The sequence below is a fragment of the Saccostrea echinata genome, unplaced genomic scaffold (genome assembly GCF_033153115.1).
Source record: "Saccostrea echinata isolate AGI-Se365-2 ecotype Australia unplaced genomic scaffold, CSIRO_AGI_Sech_v1 ptg000109c, whole genome shotgun sequence".
Taxonomy (NCBI): domain Eukaryota; kingdom Metazoa; phylum Mollusca; class Bivalvia; order Ostreida; family Ostreidae; genus Saccostrea; species Saccostrea echinata.
Window position 1 is genome coordinate 19,907 of NW_026889858.1, and position 20,114 is coordinate 40,020.

The 20,114-nt window shown below is 32.0% G+C and overlaps 1 protein-coding gene across 1 annotated transcript in view; it reads left to right on the forward strand.

The window, feature by feature from the left end:
- LOC133177266 (ABC transporter F family member 4-like) overlaps positions 1-20,114 on the forward strand; it is a gene marked incomplete at its 5' end in the record, with an annotated part of 55,152 nt that overhangs the window by 18,105 nt on the left and 16,933 nt on the right. Inside the window, 6 exons of the mRNA XM_061312334.1 lie at positions 4,567-4,644; positions 4,903-4,980; positions 12,124-12,201; positions 12,460-12,537; positions 19,681-19,758; positions 20,017-20,094. Of these exons, the coding sequence (XP_061168318.1) occupies positions 4,567-4,644; positions 4,903-4,980; positions 12,124-12,201; positions 12,460-12,537; positions 19,681-19,758; positions 20,017-20,094 (468 nt within the window). The remainder of the gene's footprint in view (positions 1-4,566; positions 4,645-4,902; positions 4,981-12,123; positions 12,202-12,459; positions 12,538-19,680; positions 19,759-20,016; positions 20,095-20,114) is intronic.

Below are 20,114 nucleotides of genomic sequence, written 5' to 3' on the forward strand. Positions count from 1 at the left end.
TCTGCATTGAAAGGCACACATTAGCTCTTAATAATTTAATAGAATTAGTTTCCTATTTTAACAAAATGGGGAAAAAAAATTACATCAAAATTAGATGTTTCTTGTAAAATATTTGCTATAAATCAATGCATCACATGGATACCTAATAAAATATGTAGAGAAAAGTCGAATAGAAATTTTTAGAAATAGAAAAAAAAATAATTAAAATAAAACAAATAATTTTTTTTAACTTGTGTTTAAATTCTTAAAACTAGGCACAACTGGAGAAAAACATGTTTGTTAATCATATTTTATAAGAAATGGGCATGAAAGTTTAAAATTTTACAGAAACATATTTTTTTAAAGTTTGGCCAATCCTGATGAAAAATAAACCGATCCCAACCAGAATTGTACATTTATTAGATATAAATAACATTTCTCGAAGAAAACTCGTCTCATTCGGTATAATAGGAGTTTAAAAAAAATTGAACTTGACAATCAAATATATTCTTTAATAGTAAATCCATGAAAAAGGCAATAAACTAGTTTTGTAGTTATTATGTTGAAATTTTGATGAGGATCGGTGTAATTTTGATCGGGTTAAATAACAAATTTTAAAAAAATTATTTTTTCCCCTAAATTTTTGCAATTTCAGTTCAATTTCTCTTTAAAATGTGATTGGAAAACATGTTCTCTTAAGTTATGACTAGTTTCATGGTGTTTTTAACCATAGGTTTAAAAATATTTCACAAATGATGAATTTCAATTTCATAAATAATTGGTATAAAATTAATTTAAAAAGTCTTTGCAGCATTTCTTTGTATATTTTATTAGACATTTATATGATGCATTCATTTACAGCAAACTTTTAAGTAGAAAACATCTGATTTGGATATAAATACTTTTTTCTTTATTTTTCTTTAAAAATATACAAAAGAAAAAATCAGAGCTAATATCGGCCTTTTAATGCCTCATACCATTCTTTAAAAAGGATGCCACAAAGATCTATAAAAGAAAGAGTTGGCCTGGCATTCCACTTTAACATTTGTTCTTAATCTTAAACTAAATATTATATGTAATCCAAATTCAAACCTTAATTTGAATCTTAACCTAGAAGTAAACCTTCACTTTTACGTCAATCTTAATCTTCAAACCTCAAGCTTATCCTTAATCTATCTCTTAACCATAAACTAAACTTTAACCATAACTTAAACCTAAATCACAACCTTAATTTATCATCAATTTAACTCAAACATATTTTTACTCTTTAACCCATCCTTAACTCTAATCTGAATCTTAATCTTAACCATAACATTAAATTCAATCTTAAACCTAACCTGAATCTGAAACCTAATGGTTACCTTGATAGTAAACCTTCTTATGTTAACCCTTTTCAAAAATGAAGATTTGTTTGATTAGTTACCATATCAAGATTCCACTCTGAAACAAGAACTAAAATTTAATCTAAATCTTCAACCCCTCATTAACTTTTAAACCTTCCTTTAATATCAATCTTTAACCCTAACCTTAACCTTTATCTTCAAACCTAACCTTAACCTGGTATCTTAAACCTAACCTGGTATCTTAAACTTAACCTGGTATCTTAAACCTTACCTGGTATCTTAAACCTAACCTGGTATCTTAAACCTAACCTGGTATCTTAAACCTAACCTTAATCTTAAACCTAACCTGGTATCTTAAACTTAACCTGGTATCTTAAACCTAACCTGGTATCTTAAACCTAACCTGGTAGCTTAAGCCTAACCTGGTATCTTAAACCTTACCTGGTATCTTAAACCTTACCTGGTATCTTAAACCTAACCTGGTATCTTAAACCTAACCTGGTATCTTAAACTTAACCTGGTATCTTAAACTTAACCTGGTATCTTAAACCTAACCTGGTATCTTAAACCTAACCTGGTATCTTACACTAATCTGGTATCTTTAAGTAAGATATAAAATATTGTTTTCCGGTTTTTGTTAACAAGAAAAGGTAATACTTTGGATATTGATCATTTTACTAGATCTTATTTTTCTTAAACTTGTTGAAAACATTAGGTCTAGAAATATCAAATAATTGAAACGTACTTTTTTCATTGGGGTCATAATTCTTCGAAATGTCTAATTTTTAATTATGTTCCATGCGCAGATCTTGAGGGGGTGCGGTGGTGGGTCCGCCCCCCACCCCCCTCCGTTGAGTTTTTAGAGATATTAAACTGATAAAAAAAAAAAAAAGCAAATAAAAAGTTACCTTTAGACCGCCACGACTTAAAACGGAGACTACTTTTGTGACGCAGACCCAGTTTAAGTTTGTATGAGAAGTAATAGATATTAAAGCATTAGAATTCATTACTTGTCAGCAAATATCTGTCAACCCCCCCCCCCACCCCTCGTCTACCTATGATTTTCACGTTTGTGCGTGTGCGTGTGTGTTGTTGTTTTTTTTTTTTTCGCTTATCAACAAATTTCTCTCAATCACTCCACCCCCCTCCAGCTATGAAATAGTAATTTCACGTTTGGCAACTTTTATTTTGCTTGCCAGGAAATTGAAGAGTTAAAATGGATTGTTTTTTACTGTGGTCCCCCCCCCCTTCTTGGAAAAAATCCTTGATCCAATCCATGGTAGAAAATTACGCTGGTATCTTAATACTCTCTTTATATTGCATTATTTTTGCACAAAGTTTGTTGTACAAATGTCCGCGAAAAAAATTGACTTCAGGGTTAGGGTTAGGGTTAGGGTTAGGGTTAGGGTTAGGGTATAGGAGGTTTTACGAAGATTGCTCCGGAGCCATCTCGTCAATGTCACTTTCTGTCACGTGATTTCAGTAGGCGTGGTTATTGTTTTTTTAATTTAAATACTTTGTGTAGCGAAACTATTAAAGTTTATATCGTCATTTCCATCATACACTTTGGCTCAGTAGGTAGAACAGCGGACTTCAGATTAAGGGGTGCCGGGTTCGATTCCCGATGGGATCGTTCATTTTATAGCTCTTTTTATTTTTTTTTTAAGATGAAAGTCGCTGATTAATTACAGATCTTTTCGAGTCAAATATTAGTATATATTGAGATTTTATACCCTTTTGTCCAAAGCTTGCTTCGAAATCATTTGTTTGGATATATAGAGAGATTATTGAAATCACAAGGAAGCAAGTGTTACAATAAAAAAAATAATAATTTCATTTCGTATAACAAGAATAATTCTCTGCCGCTCCCTAACCCCTCTTTTCTATCATGCAGTTTGGTACAACTCTTACTCTAAAGAATGTTTATTAGCATATTGATGCAGCTTTTACTCTTTGTTAGGGGTAGGCTAATGGGGCTTTTATTGTAACTCAGTTGCATCTTGTCAATGCCAAAAAAAAAAAAAATCACGTGATAATTGTAGGTCCAGTTTTACTGAGAGATATTTTACCATAGAGAGTTCCAGAACCTTTACGTCAGTTCTATTTTTATTGTCACGTGCATACTTGTAGGTTTGAGCCGCCATTTTACTAAACGAGACAGTAGGAAGATGTCAAAGAAAGTCGAAGAACCCGGTAAGTGGAATAGAGGAAAAGGAATCTTTTTTTTTAATGCTGGAGATTAAAATATTTTCTTAGAATGAGAACAAACTTCAATATGTGGTTGAAAAATGACCGATTTAATAAGAAATAAAGTAGTTTTAACGATCATCAAAATTAGAGATATAAATAAGAGAAAATGACTTAAGTTGAAGATATAAGTAATACCGTATTGAAAGGGTCACAGTGAAGACCCTGATCCGAAGTGTAAAAATTGCGTAATGAAACATGCAAATAAATAAATATCTTCTCTTGACCCGATAATATGAGTCATGAAATATTGACTTTGTCCATGAGGGGAATTTATTGGAATAGACAATTCTCTTGAAAACTTCTTTACGTCAACTGTATTAAACTGAAAATTAATTCACAAAATATATATATTCCGTGGTAAATTTGTTTTCTTTTAAATCTCAAGTCATACTTTGTATGTGATCTTAGTACCAAACTTAAATCTTTACATAAACCATTATATCAAATTAACCCTAACCCTAACCTTAACCTTAATCTTAACCTCAATCCTAACCTTAATATATTTACCCCTTAAATCTCACTGAAAGAACAGAATAATGTAAGCACATACTGATTACTTCATTAGATTTTCATACAATGATGATCCAAAACAAATAATTTCTTCGCTTAGAAACATGAGTAAGTAATAATTATGAGGAAGATTTCAAGTTAAACTATATTTAATTAATAGATGAATCTCGACTCTCTAAACCTGGAAAAGAGGAGATGAAAGAAAAGCAAGAAAAGAAGATAGAAGGTAGATCAAAACTTATCAACAATTAGTTATCATACTTTATGAATTCTGTTTAATTTCATTCAAAGGACAACAAGCAATGTGGTAGTTGGTAGGATGATAAAACTCCAATTAGAGTTTTTGATTTGGTTTCGGTTTAAACTTTATGCAATGAAATTAATGTAAAGAATATTGTTTGAACTATATTCATGGTGAAAATATAATTAACTGATTCTCATGCTTGATGAATGATTTCTTCAAAAGAACAAATGAAATTTTCAGATCCTGTCTCATCCACAAGTGGAATGGAGCAAGGAAAAGAAGAGGACTTGAAAGGAAAGCAAGAAAGAAAGATTGAAGGTAGACCAAAGCTTATCAACAATTAGTTATCAAACTATATGAATTCTTTTTATTTCATTCAAAAGACAACAACCAATGTTGTAGGTGGTAGGATGATAAAACTCCAAATTAGAGGTTAAGTTTTGGGTTCAGTTTAAACTAGATGCAATGAAACTAATGTAAATTAAAATTATTGAACTTTATTCATGATGAAAATATAACTGACTGTTTCCCATGCTTGATGAATGGTTTCTTCCAAAGAACAATTGAAATTTTCAGATCCTGTCTCGAGCACAAGTGGAATCGAACAAGGAAAAGAAGAGAACTTGGAATTAAAGCAAGACAGAAAGAATGAAGGTAGACCAAAAATATAAGTTTAATTTCAACAAGCAGTGTTGTAGTTGGTAGGATAATAAAACCTCAAATAAGAGAATTAGGTTTGGTTTTGGAATCAGTTTATCAGCTCACCTGAACTGAAATCTTAAGTGAGCTTTTCTGATCACATCTTGTCCAGCATCCGTCTGTCAGTCTGTATGTCCCTCTGTCTGTCCGTTAGTCTGTAAACTTTTCACATTTTCATCGTCTTCTCAGGAACTTCTGGGCCAATTTCAACAAAACTTGCCACAAAGTATGTTTTAGTTAAGGGGATTCAAATTTGTTCAAATGAAGGGCTATGCCCCCTTCAAAGGGGGCATAATTATGAATTAGTAAAAAACAAAGCCATGTTTGGTCATATTTATATGGAATCATCATCAGGTAGTGTATCTTCAAGTTTATAGAAATCATGACCCCCAGGGGTAGGGCGGGGCCACAATGACTGACCATTGTTTTAAAAAGAAATATAGAGGACAATTCTTTAAATAACTTCCCAAGAATAAAAAAGCCATGATTGGTCATATTCATTTGGAAGCATCCTCAGTTAGTGTAGATTCAAGTTCAAATCATGACATGACACCCGGGGCTTGGCAGCGTCCACAATGACCGAGCAAAGTTTCACATTGAAATATGTAGGAAAAATGTATTAAAAACTAAAGAATAGCAAAGCCATGATTGATCATATTTATACGGAAGCATTCTCAGTTAGTGTAGATTCAAATTTGTTTCAACCACCACCCCCGGTGGTTGGGCAGGGCCACACTGGCTGACCAAAGTTTAACATAGAAATATATAATAAAATTCTTTAAATATTTTGTCGAGAATAGCAAAGATGTAATTGGTCATACATATATTTATATGGAAGCATTCTCAGGAAGTTTAGACTCAGGTTTGTGCAAATCATACCCTATCCCCTTTAAGGAATGGTTGGGACTTTTTTGGGTTTAAACTTTTCAATAATTAACTAATTTTTGCTTTTATGCTAGCCACAGTGCTGAGGTGAGCAATGTGGCCCATGGGCCTCTTGTATTAGATGCAATGATATTAATTTTAAAAAAAAAAATATTGAACTATATTCATAGTGAAAATGTTATTGACTGATTTTCATGCTTGATGTATGGTTTCTAAGTGGAATGTAAAAAAGTTTTTAAGCTGTTTTTTTATTTATCTTAGTATCTCCTTTAAACAGAAAAGATAAAAAGAGAATTAGGACTCTTAGGTATAATTTTTAAAATGTTTTACAGATACGCCAGTGAGACAGAATATATGTATCGAGGATGATGAAATCCCTTCAAGTCAACGATGAAAACACCGATATCGTATGGTCAACGAAGCGAAGAAGTTATGAAAACAAAAACATAGCTTTATCAGGAAAAATGGGTTTCAATTAAAATGACGCTGATTGCTTGTTTTAACATGACGGTTTTTTTGACATTTTTTTAAAATAAAGTTAAATCTTGTCTTGAACATGATGCTTTGATTGAACATTAAAGAAATGTTTAATTAATTTTGTTAGAAATTTCATTTGGAATATACAAAAAAAACTGGAGGTTGATGTTTGTTTGTAAAGACAAAAGTTCCATACTTTGAAGAAATAAATTTGAGCAATCAGTTTATTTAGTTAAGGAATGATTTGTTATTGAACTTGATCAATTTTTCAAAACCTAAATGAGGAGAAATTATGTTGAAATCTAGCAAGATGTTTCTAGATAAATACTATGAAAGCTGATGGTCTAGTTATCAGAATAGGGTGGATTTTTTCCCTCAAAGAAACTTTATTAAAAACTTCCTGAACAATGTAAAATATGTGAGTGATTGATTGAATTTTTCGAAAATTGTTCACTCATATGGAGATGTCACCATTTGCTGGTAGAGAGCAGTATATTCTGTACTATACTCGACACTCAGGACTACTGAGCAGGGAGGGATCTTTTTCGTGCCAGCACCTACTGCGACACGGGACTTCGGTTTATACGGTCTCACCAGAGGAACCGGTGTACATGTCCCACAGTTGGATTCGAACTATCGAGTTCAGGATCAACACCTCACTTCACGATTTATAGAGAAGACGCTCTCAGTCAAATGCTGACTGAAGTTTTTCATATTAATTGTTAGTCCATTATTTATATACTGAATTGACGACAGATTCCCCCCCCCCCCATTATTTCCTGATCATGACAACGAGCACACGGCGGTTGTGACCGCTCGGCAGGGGATGCTCACTCCTCCATGGAATCTGATCCCACCTCTGATGTTTCGGAGGTCCGTGTTTCCTCTGCTCTTATTTTGTATATTGTTTAATGGACTTTGAGATTGAATACTGCTCGTTATCTCCATATCCTTCTCTAACATTTCACAACCCGGGCGACTTTAGATATGAGGTTGAGAATATAAAATTATTTTAACCTTTGATTGCAAGACTATGAGTAAAGATAAATCAGCCAAAGAAACAAAGGGGTTGACGTGAAGGTTGTGATAATGCTTAAGGAGAATCCCAAAGAATATCCCCAAAGCTTTTAATTTTATAGATCTCTGTTTCAATCCTTTTAAATGATGGTTTCTGCATTGAAAGGCACACATTAGCTCTTAATAATTTAATAGAATTAGTTTCCTATTTTAACAAAATGGGGAAAAAAAATTACATCAAAATTAGATGTTTCTTGTAAAATATTTGCTATAAATCAATGCATCACATGGATACCTAATAAAATATGTAGAGAAAAGTCGAATAGAAATTTTTAGAAATAGAAAAAAAAATAATTAAAATAAAACAAATAATTTTTTTTAACTTGTGTTTAAATTCTTAAAACTAGGCACAACTGGAGAAAAACATGTTTGTTAATCATATTTTATAAGAAATGGGCATGAAAGTTTAAAATTTTACAGAAACATATTTTTTTAAAGTTTGGCCAATCCTGATGAAAAATAAACCGATCCCAACCAGAATTGTACATTTATTAGATATAAATAACATTTCTCGAAGAAAACTCGTCTCATTCGGTATAATAGGAGTTTAAAAAAAATTGAACTTGACAATCAAATATATTCTTTAATAGTAAATCCATGAAAAAGGCAATAAACTAGTTTTGTAGTTATTATGTTGAAATTTTGATGAGGATCGGTGTAATTTTGATCGGGTTAAATAACAAATTTTAAAAAAATTATTTTTTCCCCTAAATTTTTGCAATTTCAGTTCAATTTCTCTTTAAAATGTGATTGGAAAACATGTTCTCTTAAGTTATGACTAGTTTCATGGTGTTTTTAACCATAGGTTTAAAAATATTTCACAAATGATGAATTTCAATTTCATAAATAATTGGTATAAAATTAATTTAAAAAGTCTTTGCAGCATTTCTTTGTATATTTTATTAGACATTTATATGATGCATTCATTTACAGCAAACTTTTAAGTAGAAAACATCTGATTTGGATATAAATACTTTTTTCTTTATTTTTCTTTAAAAATATACAAAAGAAAAAATCAGAGCTAATATCGGCCTTTTAATGCCTCATACCATTCTTTAAAAAGGATGCCACAAAGATCTATAAAAGAAAGAGTTGGCCTGGCATTCCACTTTAACATTTGTTCTTAATCTTAAACTAAATATTATATGTAATCCAAATTCAAACCTTAATTTGAATCTTAACCTAGAAGTAAACCTTCACTTTTACGTCAATCTTAATCTTCAAACCTCAAGCTTATCCTTAATCTATCTCTTAACCATAAACTAAACTTTAACCATAACTTAAACCTAAATCACAACCTTAATTTATCATCAATTTAACTCAAACATATTTTTACTCTTTAACCCATCCTTAACTCTAATCTGAATCTTAATCTTAACCATAACATTAAATTCAATCTTAAACCTAACCTGAATCTGAAACCTAATGGTTACCTTGATAGTAAACCTTCTTATGTTAACCCTTTTCAAAAATGAAGATTTGTTTGATTAGTTACCATATCAAGATTCCACTCTGAAACAAGAACTAAAATTTAATCTAAATCTTCAACCCCTCATTAACTTTTAAACCTTCCTTTAATATCAATCTTTAACCCTAACCTTAACCTTTATCTTCAAACCTAACCTTAACCTGGTATCTTAAACCTAACCTGGTATCTTAAACTTAACCTGGTATCTTAAACCTTACCTGGTATCTTAAACCTAACCTGGTATCTTAAACCTAACCTGGTATCTTAAACCTAACCTTAATCTTAAACCTAACCTGGTATCTTAAACTTAACCTGGTATCTTAAACCTAACCTGGTATCTTAAACCTAACCTGGTAGCTTAAGCCTAACCTGGTATCTTAAACCTTACCTGGTATCTTAAACCTTACCTGGTATCTTAAACCTAACCTGGTATCTTAAACCTAACCTGGTATCTTAAACTTAACCTGGTATCTTAAACTTAACCTGGTATCTTAAACCTAACCTGGTATCTTAAACCTAACCTGGTATCTTACACTAATCTGGTATCTTTAAGTAAGATATAAAATATTGTTTTCCGGTTTTGTTAACAAGAAAAGGTAATACTTTGGATATTGATCATTTTACTAGATCTTATTTTTCTTAAACTTGTTGAAAACATTAGGTCTAGAAATATCAAATAATTGAAACGTACTTTTTTCATTGGGGTCATAATTCTTCGAAATGTCTAATTTTTAATTATGTTCCATGCGCAGATCTTGAGGGGGTGCGGTGGTGGGTCCGCCCCCCACCCCCCTCCGTTGAGTTTTTAGAGATATTAAACTGATAAAAAAAAAAAAAAGCAAATAAAAAGTTACCTTTAGACCGCCACGACTTAAAACGGAGACTACTTTTGTGACGCAGACCCAGTTTAAGTTTGTATGAGAAGTAATAGATATTAAAGCATTAGAATTCATTACTTGTCAGCAAATATCTGTCAACCCCCCCCCCCACCCCTCGTCTACCTATGATTTTCACGTTTGTGCGTGTGCGTGTGTGTTGTTGTTTTTTTTTTTTTCGCTTATCAACAAATTTCTCTCAATCACTCCACCCCCCTCCAGCTATGAAATAGTAATTTCACGTTTGGCAACTTTTATTTTGCTTGCCAGGAAATTGAAGAGTTAAAATGGATTGTTTTTTACTGTGGTCCCCCCCCCCCTTCTTGGAAAAAATCCTTGATCCAATCCATGGTAGAAAATTACGCTGGTATCTTAATACTCTCTTTATATTGCATTATTTTTGCACAAAGTTTGTTGTACAAATGTCCGCGAAAAAAATTGACTTCAGGGTTAGGGTTAGGGTTAGGGTTAGGGTTAGGGTTAGGGTATAGGAGGTTTTACGAAGATTGCTCCGGAGCCATCTCGTCAATGTCACTTTCTGTCACGTGATTTCAGTAGGCGTGGTTATTGTTTTTTTAATTTAAATACTTTGTGTAGCGAAACTATTAAAGTTTATTTCGTCATTTCCATCATACACTTTGGCTCAGTAGGTAGAACAGCGGACTTCAGATTAAGGGGTGCCGGGTTCGATTCCCGATGGGATCGTTCATTTTATAGCTCTTTTTATTTTTTTTTTAAGATGAAAGTCGCTGATTAATTACAGATCTTTTCGAGTCAAATATTAGTATATATTGAGATTTTATACCCTTTTGTCCAAAGCTTGCTTCGAAATCATTTGTTTGGATATATAGAGAGATTATTGAAATCACAAGGAAGCAAGTGTTACAATAAAAAAAATAATAATTTCATTTCGTATAACAAGAATAATTCTCTGCCGCTCCCTAACCCCTCTTTTCTATCATGCAGTTTGGTACAACTCTTACTCTAAAGAATGTTTATTAGCATATTGATGCAGCTTTTACTCTTTGTTAGGGGTAGGCTAATGGGGCTTTTATTGTAACTCAGTTGCATCTTGTCAATGCCAAAAAAAAAAAAAATCACGTGATAATTGTAGGTCCAGTTTTACTGAGAGATATTTTACCATAGAGAGTTCCAGAACCTTTACGTCAGTTCTATTTTTATTGTCACGTGCATACTTGTAGGTTTGAGCCGCCATTTTACTAAACGAGACAGTAGGAAGATGTCAAAGAAAGTCGAAGAACCCGGTAAGTGGAATAGAGGAAAAGGAATCTTTTTTTTTAATGCTGGAGATTAAAATATTTTCTTAGAATGAGAACAAACTTCAATATGTGGTTGAAAAATGACCGATTTAATAAGAAATAAAGTAGTTTTAACGATCATCAAAATTAGAGATATAAATAAGAGAAAATGACTTAAGTTGAAGATATAAGTAATACCGTATTGAAAGGGTCACAGTGAAGACCCTGATCCGAAGTGTAAAAATTGCGTAATGAAACATGCAAATAAATAAATATCTTCTCTTGACCCGATAATATGAGTCATGAAATATTGACTTTGTCCATGAGGGGAATTTATTGGAATAGACAATTCTCTTGAAAACTTCTTTACGTCAACTGTATTAAACTGAAAATTAATTCACAAAATATATATATTCCGTGGTAAATTTGTTTTCTTTTAAATCTCAAGTCATACTTTGTATGTGATCTTAGTACCAAACTTAAATCTTTACATAAACCATTATATCAAATTAACCCTAACCCTAACCTTAACCTTAATCTTAACCTCAATCCTAACCTTAATATATTTACCCCTTAAATCTCACTGAAAGAACAGAATAATGTAAGCACATACTGATTACTTCATTAGATTTTCATACAATGATGATCCAAAACAAATAATTTCTTCGCTTAGAAACATGAGTAAGTAATAATTATGAGGAAGATTTCAAGTTAAACTATATTTAATTAATAGATGAATCTCGACTCTCTAAACCTGGAAAAGAGGAGATGAAAGAAAAGCAAGAAAAGAAGATAGAAGGTAGATCAAAACTTATCAACAATTAGTTATCATACTTTATGAATTCTGTTTAATTTCATTCAAAGGACAACAAGCAATGTGGTAGTTGGTAGGATGATAAAACTCCAATTAGAGTTTTTGATTTGGTTTCGGTTTAAACTTTATGCAATGAAATTAATGTAAAGAATATTGTTTGAACTATATTCATGGTGAAAATATAATTAACTGATTCTCATGCTTGATGAATGATTTCTTCAAAAGAACAAATGAAATTTTCAGATCCTGTCTCATCCACAAGTGGAATGGAGCAAGGAAAAGAAGAGGACTTGAAAGGAAAGCAAGAAAGAAAGATTGAAGGTAGACCAAAGCTTATCAACAATTAGTTATCAAACTATATGAATTCTTTTTATTTCATTCAAAAGACAACAACCAATGTTGTAGGTGGTAGGATGATAAAACTCCAAATTAGAGGTTAAGTTTTGGGTTCAGTTTAAACTAGATGCAATGAAACTAATGTAAATTAAAATTATTGAACTTTATTCATGATGAAAATATAACTGACTGTTTCCCATGCTTGATGAATGGTTTCTTCCAAAGAACAATTGAAATTTTCAGATCCTGTCTCGAGCACAAGTGGAATCGAACAAGGAAAAGAAGAGAACTTGGAATTAAAGCAAGACAGAAAGAATGAAGGTAGACCAAAAATATAAGTTTAATTTCAACAAGCAGTGTTGTAGTTGGTAGGATAATAAAACCTCAAATAAGAGAATTAGGTTTGGTTTTGGAATCAGTTTATCAGCTCACCTGAACTGAAATCTTAAGTGAGCTTTTCTGATCACATCTTGTCCAGCATCCGTCTGTCAGTCTGTATGTCCCTCTGTCTGTCCGTTAGTCTGTAAACTTTTCACATTTTCATCGTCTTCTCAGGAACTTCTGGGCCAATTTCAACAAAACTTGCCACAAAGTATGTTTTAGTTAAGGGGATTCAAATTTGTTCAAATGAAGGGCTATGCCCCCTTCAAAGGGGACATAATTATGAATTAGTAAAAAACAAAGCCATGTTTGGTCATATTTATATGGAATCATCATCAGGTAGTGTATCTTCAAGTTTATAGAAATCATGACCCCCAGGGGTAGGGCGGGGCCACAATGACTGACCATTGTTTTAAAAAGAAATATAGAGGACAATTCTTTAAATAACTTCCCAAGAATAAAAAAGCCATGATTGGTCATATTCATTTGGAAGCATCCTCAGTTAGTGTAGATTCAAGTTCAAATCATGACATGACACCCGGGGCTTGGCAGCGTCCACAATGACCGAGCAAAGTTTCACATTGAAATATGTAGGAAAAATGTATTAAAAACTAAAGAATAGCAAAGCCATGATTGATCATATTTATACGGAAGCATTCTCAGTTAGTGTAGATTCAAATTTGTTTCAACCACCACCCCCGGTGGTTGGGCAGGGCCACACTGGCTGACCAAAGTTTAACATAGAAATATATAATAAAATTCTTTAAATATTTTGTCGAGAATAGCAAAGATGTAATTGGTCATACATATATTTATATGGAAGCATTCTCAGGAAGTTTAGACTCAGGTTTGTGCAAATCATACCCTATCCCCTTTAAGGAATGGTTGGGACTTTTTTGGATGGTTGGGACTTTTTTGGGTTTAAACTTTTCAATAATTAACTAATTTTTGCTTTTATGCTAGCCACAGTGCTGAGGTGAGCAATGTGGCCCATGGGCCTCTTGTATTAGATGCAATGATATTAATTTTAAAAAAAAAAATATTGAACTATATTCATAGTGAAAATGTTATTGACTGATTTTCATGCTTGATGTATGGTTTCTAAGTGGAATGTAAAAAAGTTTTTAAGCTGTTTTTTTATTTATCTTAGTATCTCCTTTAAACAGAAAAGATAAAAAGAGAATTAGGACTCTTAGGTATAATTTTTAAAATGTTTTACAGATACGCCAGTGAGACAGAATATATGTATCGAGGATGATGAAATCCCTTCAAGTCAACGATGAAAACACCGATATCGTATGGTCAACGAAGCGAAGAAGTTATGAAAACAAAAACATAGCTTTATCAGGAAAAATGGGTTTCAATTAAAATGACGCTGATTGCTTGTTTTAACATGACGGTTTTTTTGACATTTTTTTAAAATAAAGTTAAATCTTGTCTTGAACATGATGCTTTGATTGAACATTAAAGAAATGTTTAATTAATTTTGTTAGAAATTTCATTTGGAATATACAAAAAAAACTGGAGGTTGATGTTTGTTTGTAAAGACAAAAGTTCCATACTTTGAAGAAATAAATTTGAGCAATCAGTTTATTTAGTTAAGGAATGATTTGTTATTGAACTTGATCAATTTTTCAAAACCTAAATGAGGAGAAATTATGTTGAAATCTAGCAAGATGTTTCTAGATAAATACTATGAAAGCTGATGGTCTAGTTATCAGAATAGGGTGGATTTTTTCCCTCAAAGAAACTTTATTAAAAACTTCCTGAACAATGTAAAATATGTGAGTGATTGATTGAATTTTTCGAAAATTGTTCACTCATATGGAGATGTCACCATTTGCTGGTAGAGAGCAGTATATTCTGTACTATACTCGACACTCAGGACTACTGAGCAGGGAGGGATCTTTTTCGTGCCAGCACCTACTGCGACACGGGACTTCGGTTTATACGGTCTCACCAGAGGAACCGGTGTACATGTCCCACAGTTGGATTCGAACTATCGAGTTCAGGATCAACACCTCACTTCACGATTTATAGAGAAGACGCTCTCAGTCAAATGCTGACTGAAGTTTTTCATATTAATTGTTAGTCCATTATTTATATACTGAATTGACGACAGATTCCCCCCCCCCCCATTATTTCCTGATCATGACAACGAGCACACGGCGGTTGTGACCGCTCGGCAGGGGATGCTCACTCCTCCATGGAATCTGATCCCACCTCTGATGTTTCGGAGGTCCGTGTTTCCTCTGCTCTTATTTTGTATATTGTTTAATGGACTTTGAGATTGAATACTGCTCGTTATCTCCATATCCTTCTCTAACATTTCACAACCCGGGCGACTTTAGATATGAGGTTGAGAATATAAAATTATTTTAACCTTTGATTGCAAGACTATGAGTAAAGATAAATCAGCCAAAGAAACAAAGGGGTTGACGTGAAGGTTGTGATAATGCTTAAGGAGAATCCCAAAGAATATCCCCAAAGCTTTTAATTTTATAGATCTCTGTTTCAATCCTTTTAAATGATGGTTTCTGCATTGAAAGGCACACATTAGCTCTTAATAATTTAATAGAATTAGTTTCCTATTTTAACAAAATGGGGAAAAAAAATTACATCAAAATTAGATGTTTCTTGTAAAATATTTGCTATAAATCAATGCATCACATGGATACCTAATAAAATATGTAGAGAAAAGTCGAATAGAAATTTTTAGAAATAGAAAAAAAAATAATTAAAATAAAACAAATAATTTTTTTTAACTTGTGTTTAAATTCTTAAAACTAGGCACAACTGGAGAAAAACATGTTTGTTAATCATATTTTATAAGAAATGGGCATGAAAGTTTAAAATTTTACAGAAACATATTTTTTTAAAGTTTGGCCAATCCTGATGAAAAATAAACCGATCCCAACCAGAATTGTACATTTATTAGATATAAATAACATTTCTCGAAGAAAACTCGTCTCATTCGGTATAATAGGAGTTTAAAAAAAATTGAACTTGACAATCAAATATATTCTTTAATAGTAAATCCATGAAAAAGGCAATAAACTAGTTTTGTAGTTATTATGTTGAAATTTTGATGAGGATCGGTGTAATTTTGATCGGGTTAAATAACAAATTTTAAAAAAATTATTTTTTCCCCTAAATTTTTGCAATTTCAGTTCAATTTCTCTTTAAAATGTGATTGGAAAACATGTTCTCTTAAGTTATGACTAGTTTCATGGTGTTTTTAACCATAGGTTTAAAAATATTTCACAAATGATGAATTTCAATTTCATAAATAATTGGTATAAAATTAATTTAAAAAGTCTTTGCAGCATTTCTTTGTATATTTTATTAGACATTTATATGATGCATTCATTTACAGCAAACTTTTAAGTAGAAAACATCTGATTTGGATATAAATACTTTTTTCTTTATTTTTCTTTAAAAATATACAAAAGAAAAAATCAGAGCTAATATCGGCCTTTTAATGCCTCATACCATTCTTTAAAAAGGATGCCACAAAGATCTATAAAAGAAAGAGTTGGCCTGGAATTCCACTTTAACATTTGTTCTTAATCTTAAACTAAATATTATATGTAATCCAAATTCAAACCTTAATTTGAATCTTAACCTAGAAGTAAACCTTCACTTTTACGTCAATCTTAATCTTCAAACCTCAAGCTTATCCTTAATCTATCTCTTAACCATAAACTAAACTTTAACCATAACTTAAACCTAAATCACAACCTTAATTTATCATCAATTTAACTCAAACATATTTTTACTCTTTAACCCATCCTTAACTCTAATCTGAATCTTAATCTTAACCATAACATTAAATTCAATCTTAAACCTAACCTGAATCTGAAACCTAATGGTTACCTTGATAGTAAACCTTCTTATGTTAACCCTTTTCAAAAATGAAGATTTGTTTGATTAGTTACCATATCAAGATTCCACTCTGAAACAAGAACTAAAATTTAATCTAAATCTTCAACCCCTCATTAACTTTTAAACCTTCCTTTAATATCAATCTTTAACCCTAACCTTAACCTTTATCTTCAAACCTAACCTTAACCTGGTATCTTAAACCTAACCTGGTATCTTAAACTTAACCTGGTATCTTAAACCTTACCTGGTATCTTAAACCTAACCTGGTATCTTAAACCTAACCTGGTATCTTAAACCTAACCTTAATCTTAAACCTAACCTGGTATCTTAAACTTAACCTGGTATCTTAAACCTAACCTGGTATCTTAAACCTAACCTGGTAGCTTAAGCCTAACCTGGTATCTTAAACCTTACCTGGTATCTTAAACCTTACCTGGTATCTTAAACCTAACCTGGTATCTTAAACCTAACCTGGTATCTTAAACTTAACCTGGTATCTTAAACCTAACCTGGTATCTTAAACCTAACCTGGTATCTTACACTAATCTGGTATCTTTAAGTAAGATATAAAATATTGTTTTCCGGTTTTTGTTAACAAGAAAAGGTAATACTTTGGATATTGATCATTTTACTAGATCTTATTTTTCTTAAACTTGTTGAAAACATTAGGTCTAGAAATATCAAATAATTGAAACGTACTTTTTTCATTGGGGTCATAATTCTTCGAAATGTCTAATTTTTAATTATGTTCCATGCGCAGATCTTGAGGGGGTGCGGTGGTGGGTCCGCCCCCCACCCCCCTCCGTTGAGTTTTTAGAGATATTAAACTGATAAAAAAAAAAAAAGCAAATAAAAAGTTACCTTTAGACCGCCACGACTTAAAACGGAGACTACTTTTGTGACGCAGACCCAGTTTAAGTTTGTATGAGAAGTAATAGATATTAAAGCATTAGAATTCATTACTTGTCAGCAAATATCTGTCAACCCCCCCCCCCACCCCTCGTCTACCTATGATTTTCACGTTTGTGCGTGTGCGTGTGTGTTGTTGTTTTTTTTTTTTTCGCTTATCAACAAATTTCTCTCAATCACTCCACCCCCCTCCAGCTATGAAATAGTAATTTCACGTTTGGCAACTTTTATTTTGCTTGCCAGGAAATTGAAGAGTTAAAATGGATTGTTTTTTACTGTGGTCCCCCCCCCCCTTCTTGGAAAAAATCCTTGATCCAATCCATGGTAGAAAATTACGCTGGTATCTTAATACTCTCTTTATATTGCATTATTTTTGCACAAAGTTTGTTGTACAAATGTCCGCGAAAAAAATTGACTTCAGGGTTAGGGTTAGGGTTAGGGTTAGGGTTAGGGTTAGGGTATAGGAGGTTTTACGAAGATTGCTCCGGAGCCATCTCGTCAATGTCACTTTCTGTCACGTGATTTCAGTAGGCGTGGTTATTGTTTTTTTAATTTAAATACTTTGTGTAGCGAAACTATTAAAGTTTATTTCGTCATTTCCATCATACACTTTGGCTCAGTAGGTAGAACAGCGGACTTCAGATTAAGGGGTGCCGGGTTCGATTCCCGATGGGATCGTTCATTTTATAGCTCTTTTTATTTTTTTTTTAAGATGAAAGTCGCTGATTAATTACAGATCTTTTCGAGTCAAATATTAGTATATATTGAGATTTTATACCCTTTTGTCCAAAGCTTGCTTCGAAATCATTTGTTTGGATATATAGAGAGATTATTGAAATCACAAGGAAGCAAGTGTTACAATAAAAAAAATAATAATTTCATTTCGTATAACAAGAATAATTCTCTGCCGCTCCCTAACCCCTCTTTTCTATCATGCAGTTTGGTACAACTCTTACTCTAAAGAATGTTTATTAGCATATTGATGCAGCTTTTACTCTTTGTTAGGGGTAGGCTAATGGGGCTTTTATTGTAACTCAGTTGCATCTTGTCAATGCCAAAAAAAAAAAAAATCACGTGATAATTGTAGGTCCAGTTTTACTGAGAGATATTTTACCATAGAGAGTTCCAGAACCTTTACGTCAGTTCTATTTTTATTGTCACGTGCATACTTGTAGGTTTGAGCCGCCATTTTACTAAACGAGACAGTAGGAAGATGTCAAAGAAAGTCGAAGAACCCGGTAAGTGGAATAGAGGAAAAGGAATCTTTTTTTTTAATGCTGGAGATTAAAATATTTTCTTAGAATGAGAACAAACTTCAATATGTGGTTGAAAAATGACCGATTTAATAAGAAATAAAGTAGTTTTAACGATCATCAAAATTAGAGATATAAATAAGAGAAAATGACTTAAGTTGAAGATATAAGTAATACCGTATTGAAAGGGTCACAGTGAAGACCCTGATCCGAAGTGTAAAAATTGCGTAATGAAACATGCAAATAAATAAATATCTTCTCTTGACCCGATAATATGAGTCATGAAATATTGACTTTGTCCATGAGGGGAATTTATTGGAATAGACAATTCTCTTGAAAACTTCTTTACGTCAACTGTATTAAACTGAAAATTAATTCACAAAATATATATATTCCGTGGTAAATTTGTTTTCTTTTAAATCTCAAGTCATACTTTGTATGTGATCTTAGTACCAAACTTAAATCTTTACATAAACCATTATATCAAATTAACCCTAACCCTAACCTTAACCTTAATCTTAACCTCAATCCTAACCTTAATATATTTACCCCTTAAATCTCACTGAAAGAACAGAATAATGTAAGCACATACTGATTACTTCATTAGATTTTCATACAATGATGATCCAAAACAAATAATTTCTTCGCTTAGAAACATGAGTAAGTAATAATTATGAGGAAGATTTCAAGTTAAACTATATTTAATTAATAGATGAATCTCGACTCTCTAAACCTGGAAAAGAGGAGATGAAAGAAAAGCAAGAAAAGAAGATAGAAGGTAGATCAAAACTTATCAACAATTAGTTATCATACTTTATGAATTCTGTTTAATTTCATTCAAAGGACAACAAGCAATGTGGTAGTTGGTAGGATGATAAAACTCCAATTAGAGTTTTTGATTTGGTTTCGGTTTAAACTTTATGCAATGAAATTAATGTAAAGAATATTGTTTGAACTATATTCATGGTGAAAATATAATTAACTGATTCTCATGCTTGATGAATGATTTCTTCAAAAGAACAAATGAAATTTTCAGATCCTGTCTCATCCACAAGTGGAATGGAGCAAGGAAAAGAAGAGGACTTGAAAGGAAAGCAAGAAAGAAAGATTGAAGGTAGACCAAAGCTTATCAACAATTAGTTATCAAACTATATGAATTCTTTTTATTTCATTCAAAAGACAACAACCAATGTTGTAGGTGGTAGGATGATAAAACTCCAAATTAGAGGTTAAGTTTTGGGTTCAGTTTAAACTAGATGCAATGAAACTAATGTAAATTAAAATTATTGAACTTTATTCATGATGAAAATATAACTGACTGTTTCCCATGCTTGATGAATGGTTTCTTCCAAAGAACAATTGAAATTTTCAGATCCTGTCTCGAGCACAAGTGGAATCGAACAAGGAAAAGAAGAGAACTTGGAATTAAAGCAAGACAGAAAGAATGAAGGTAGACCAAAAATATAAGTT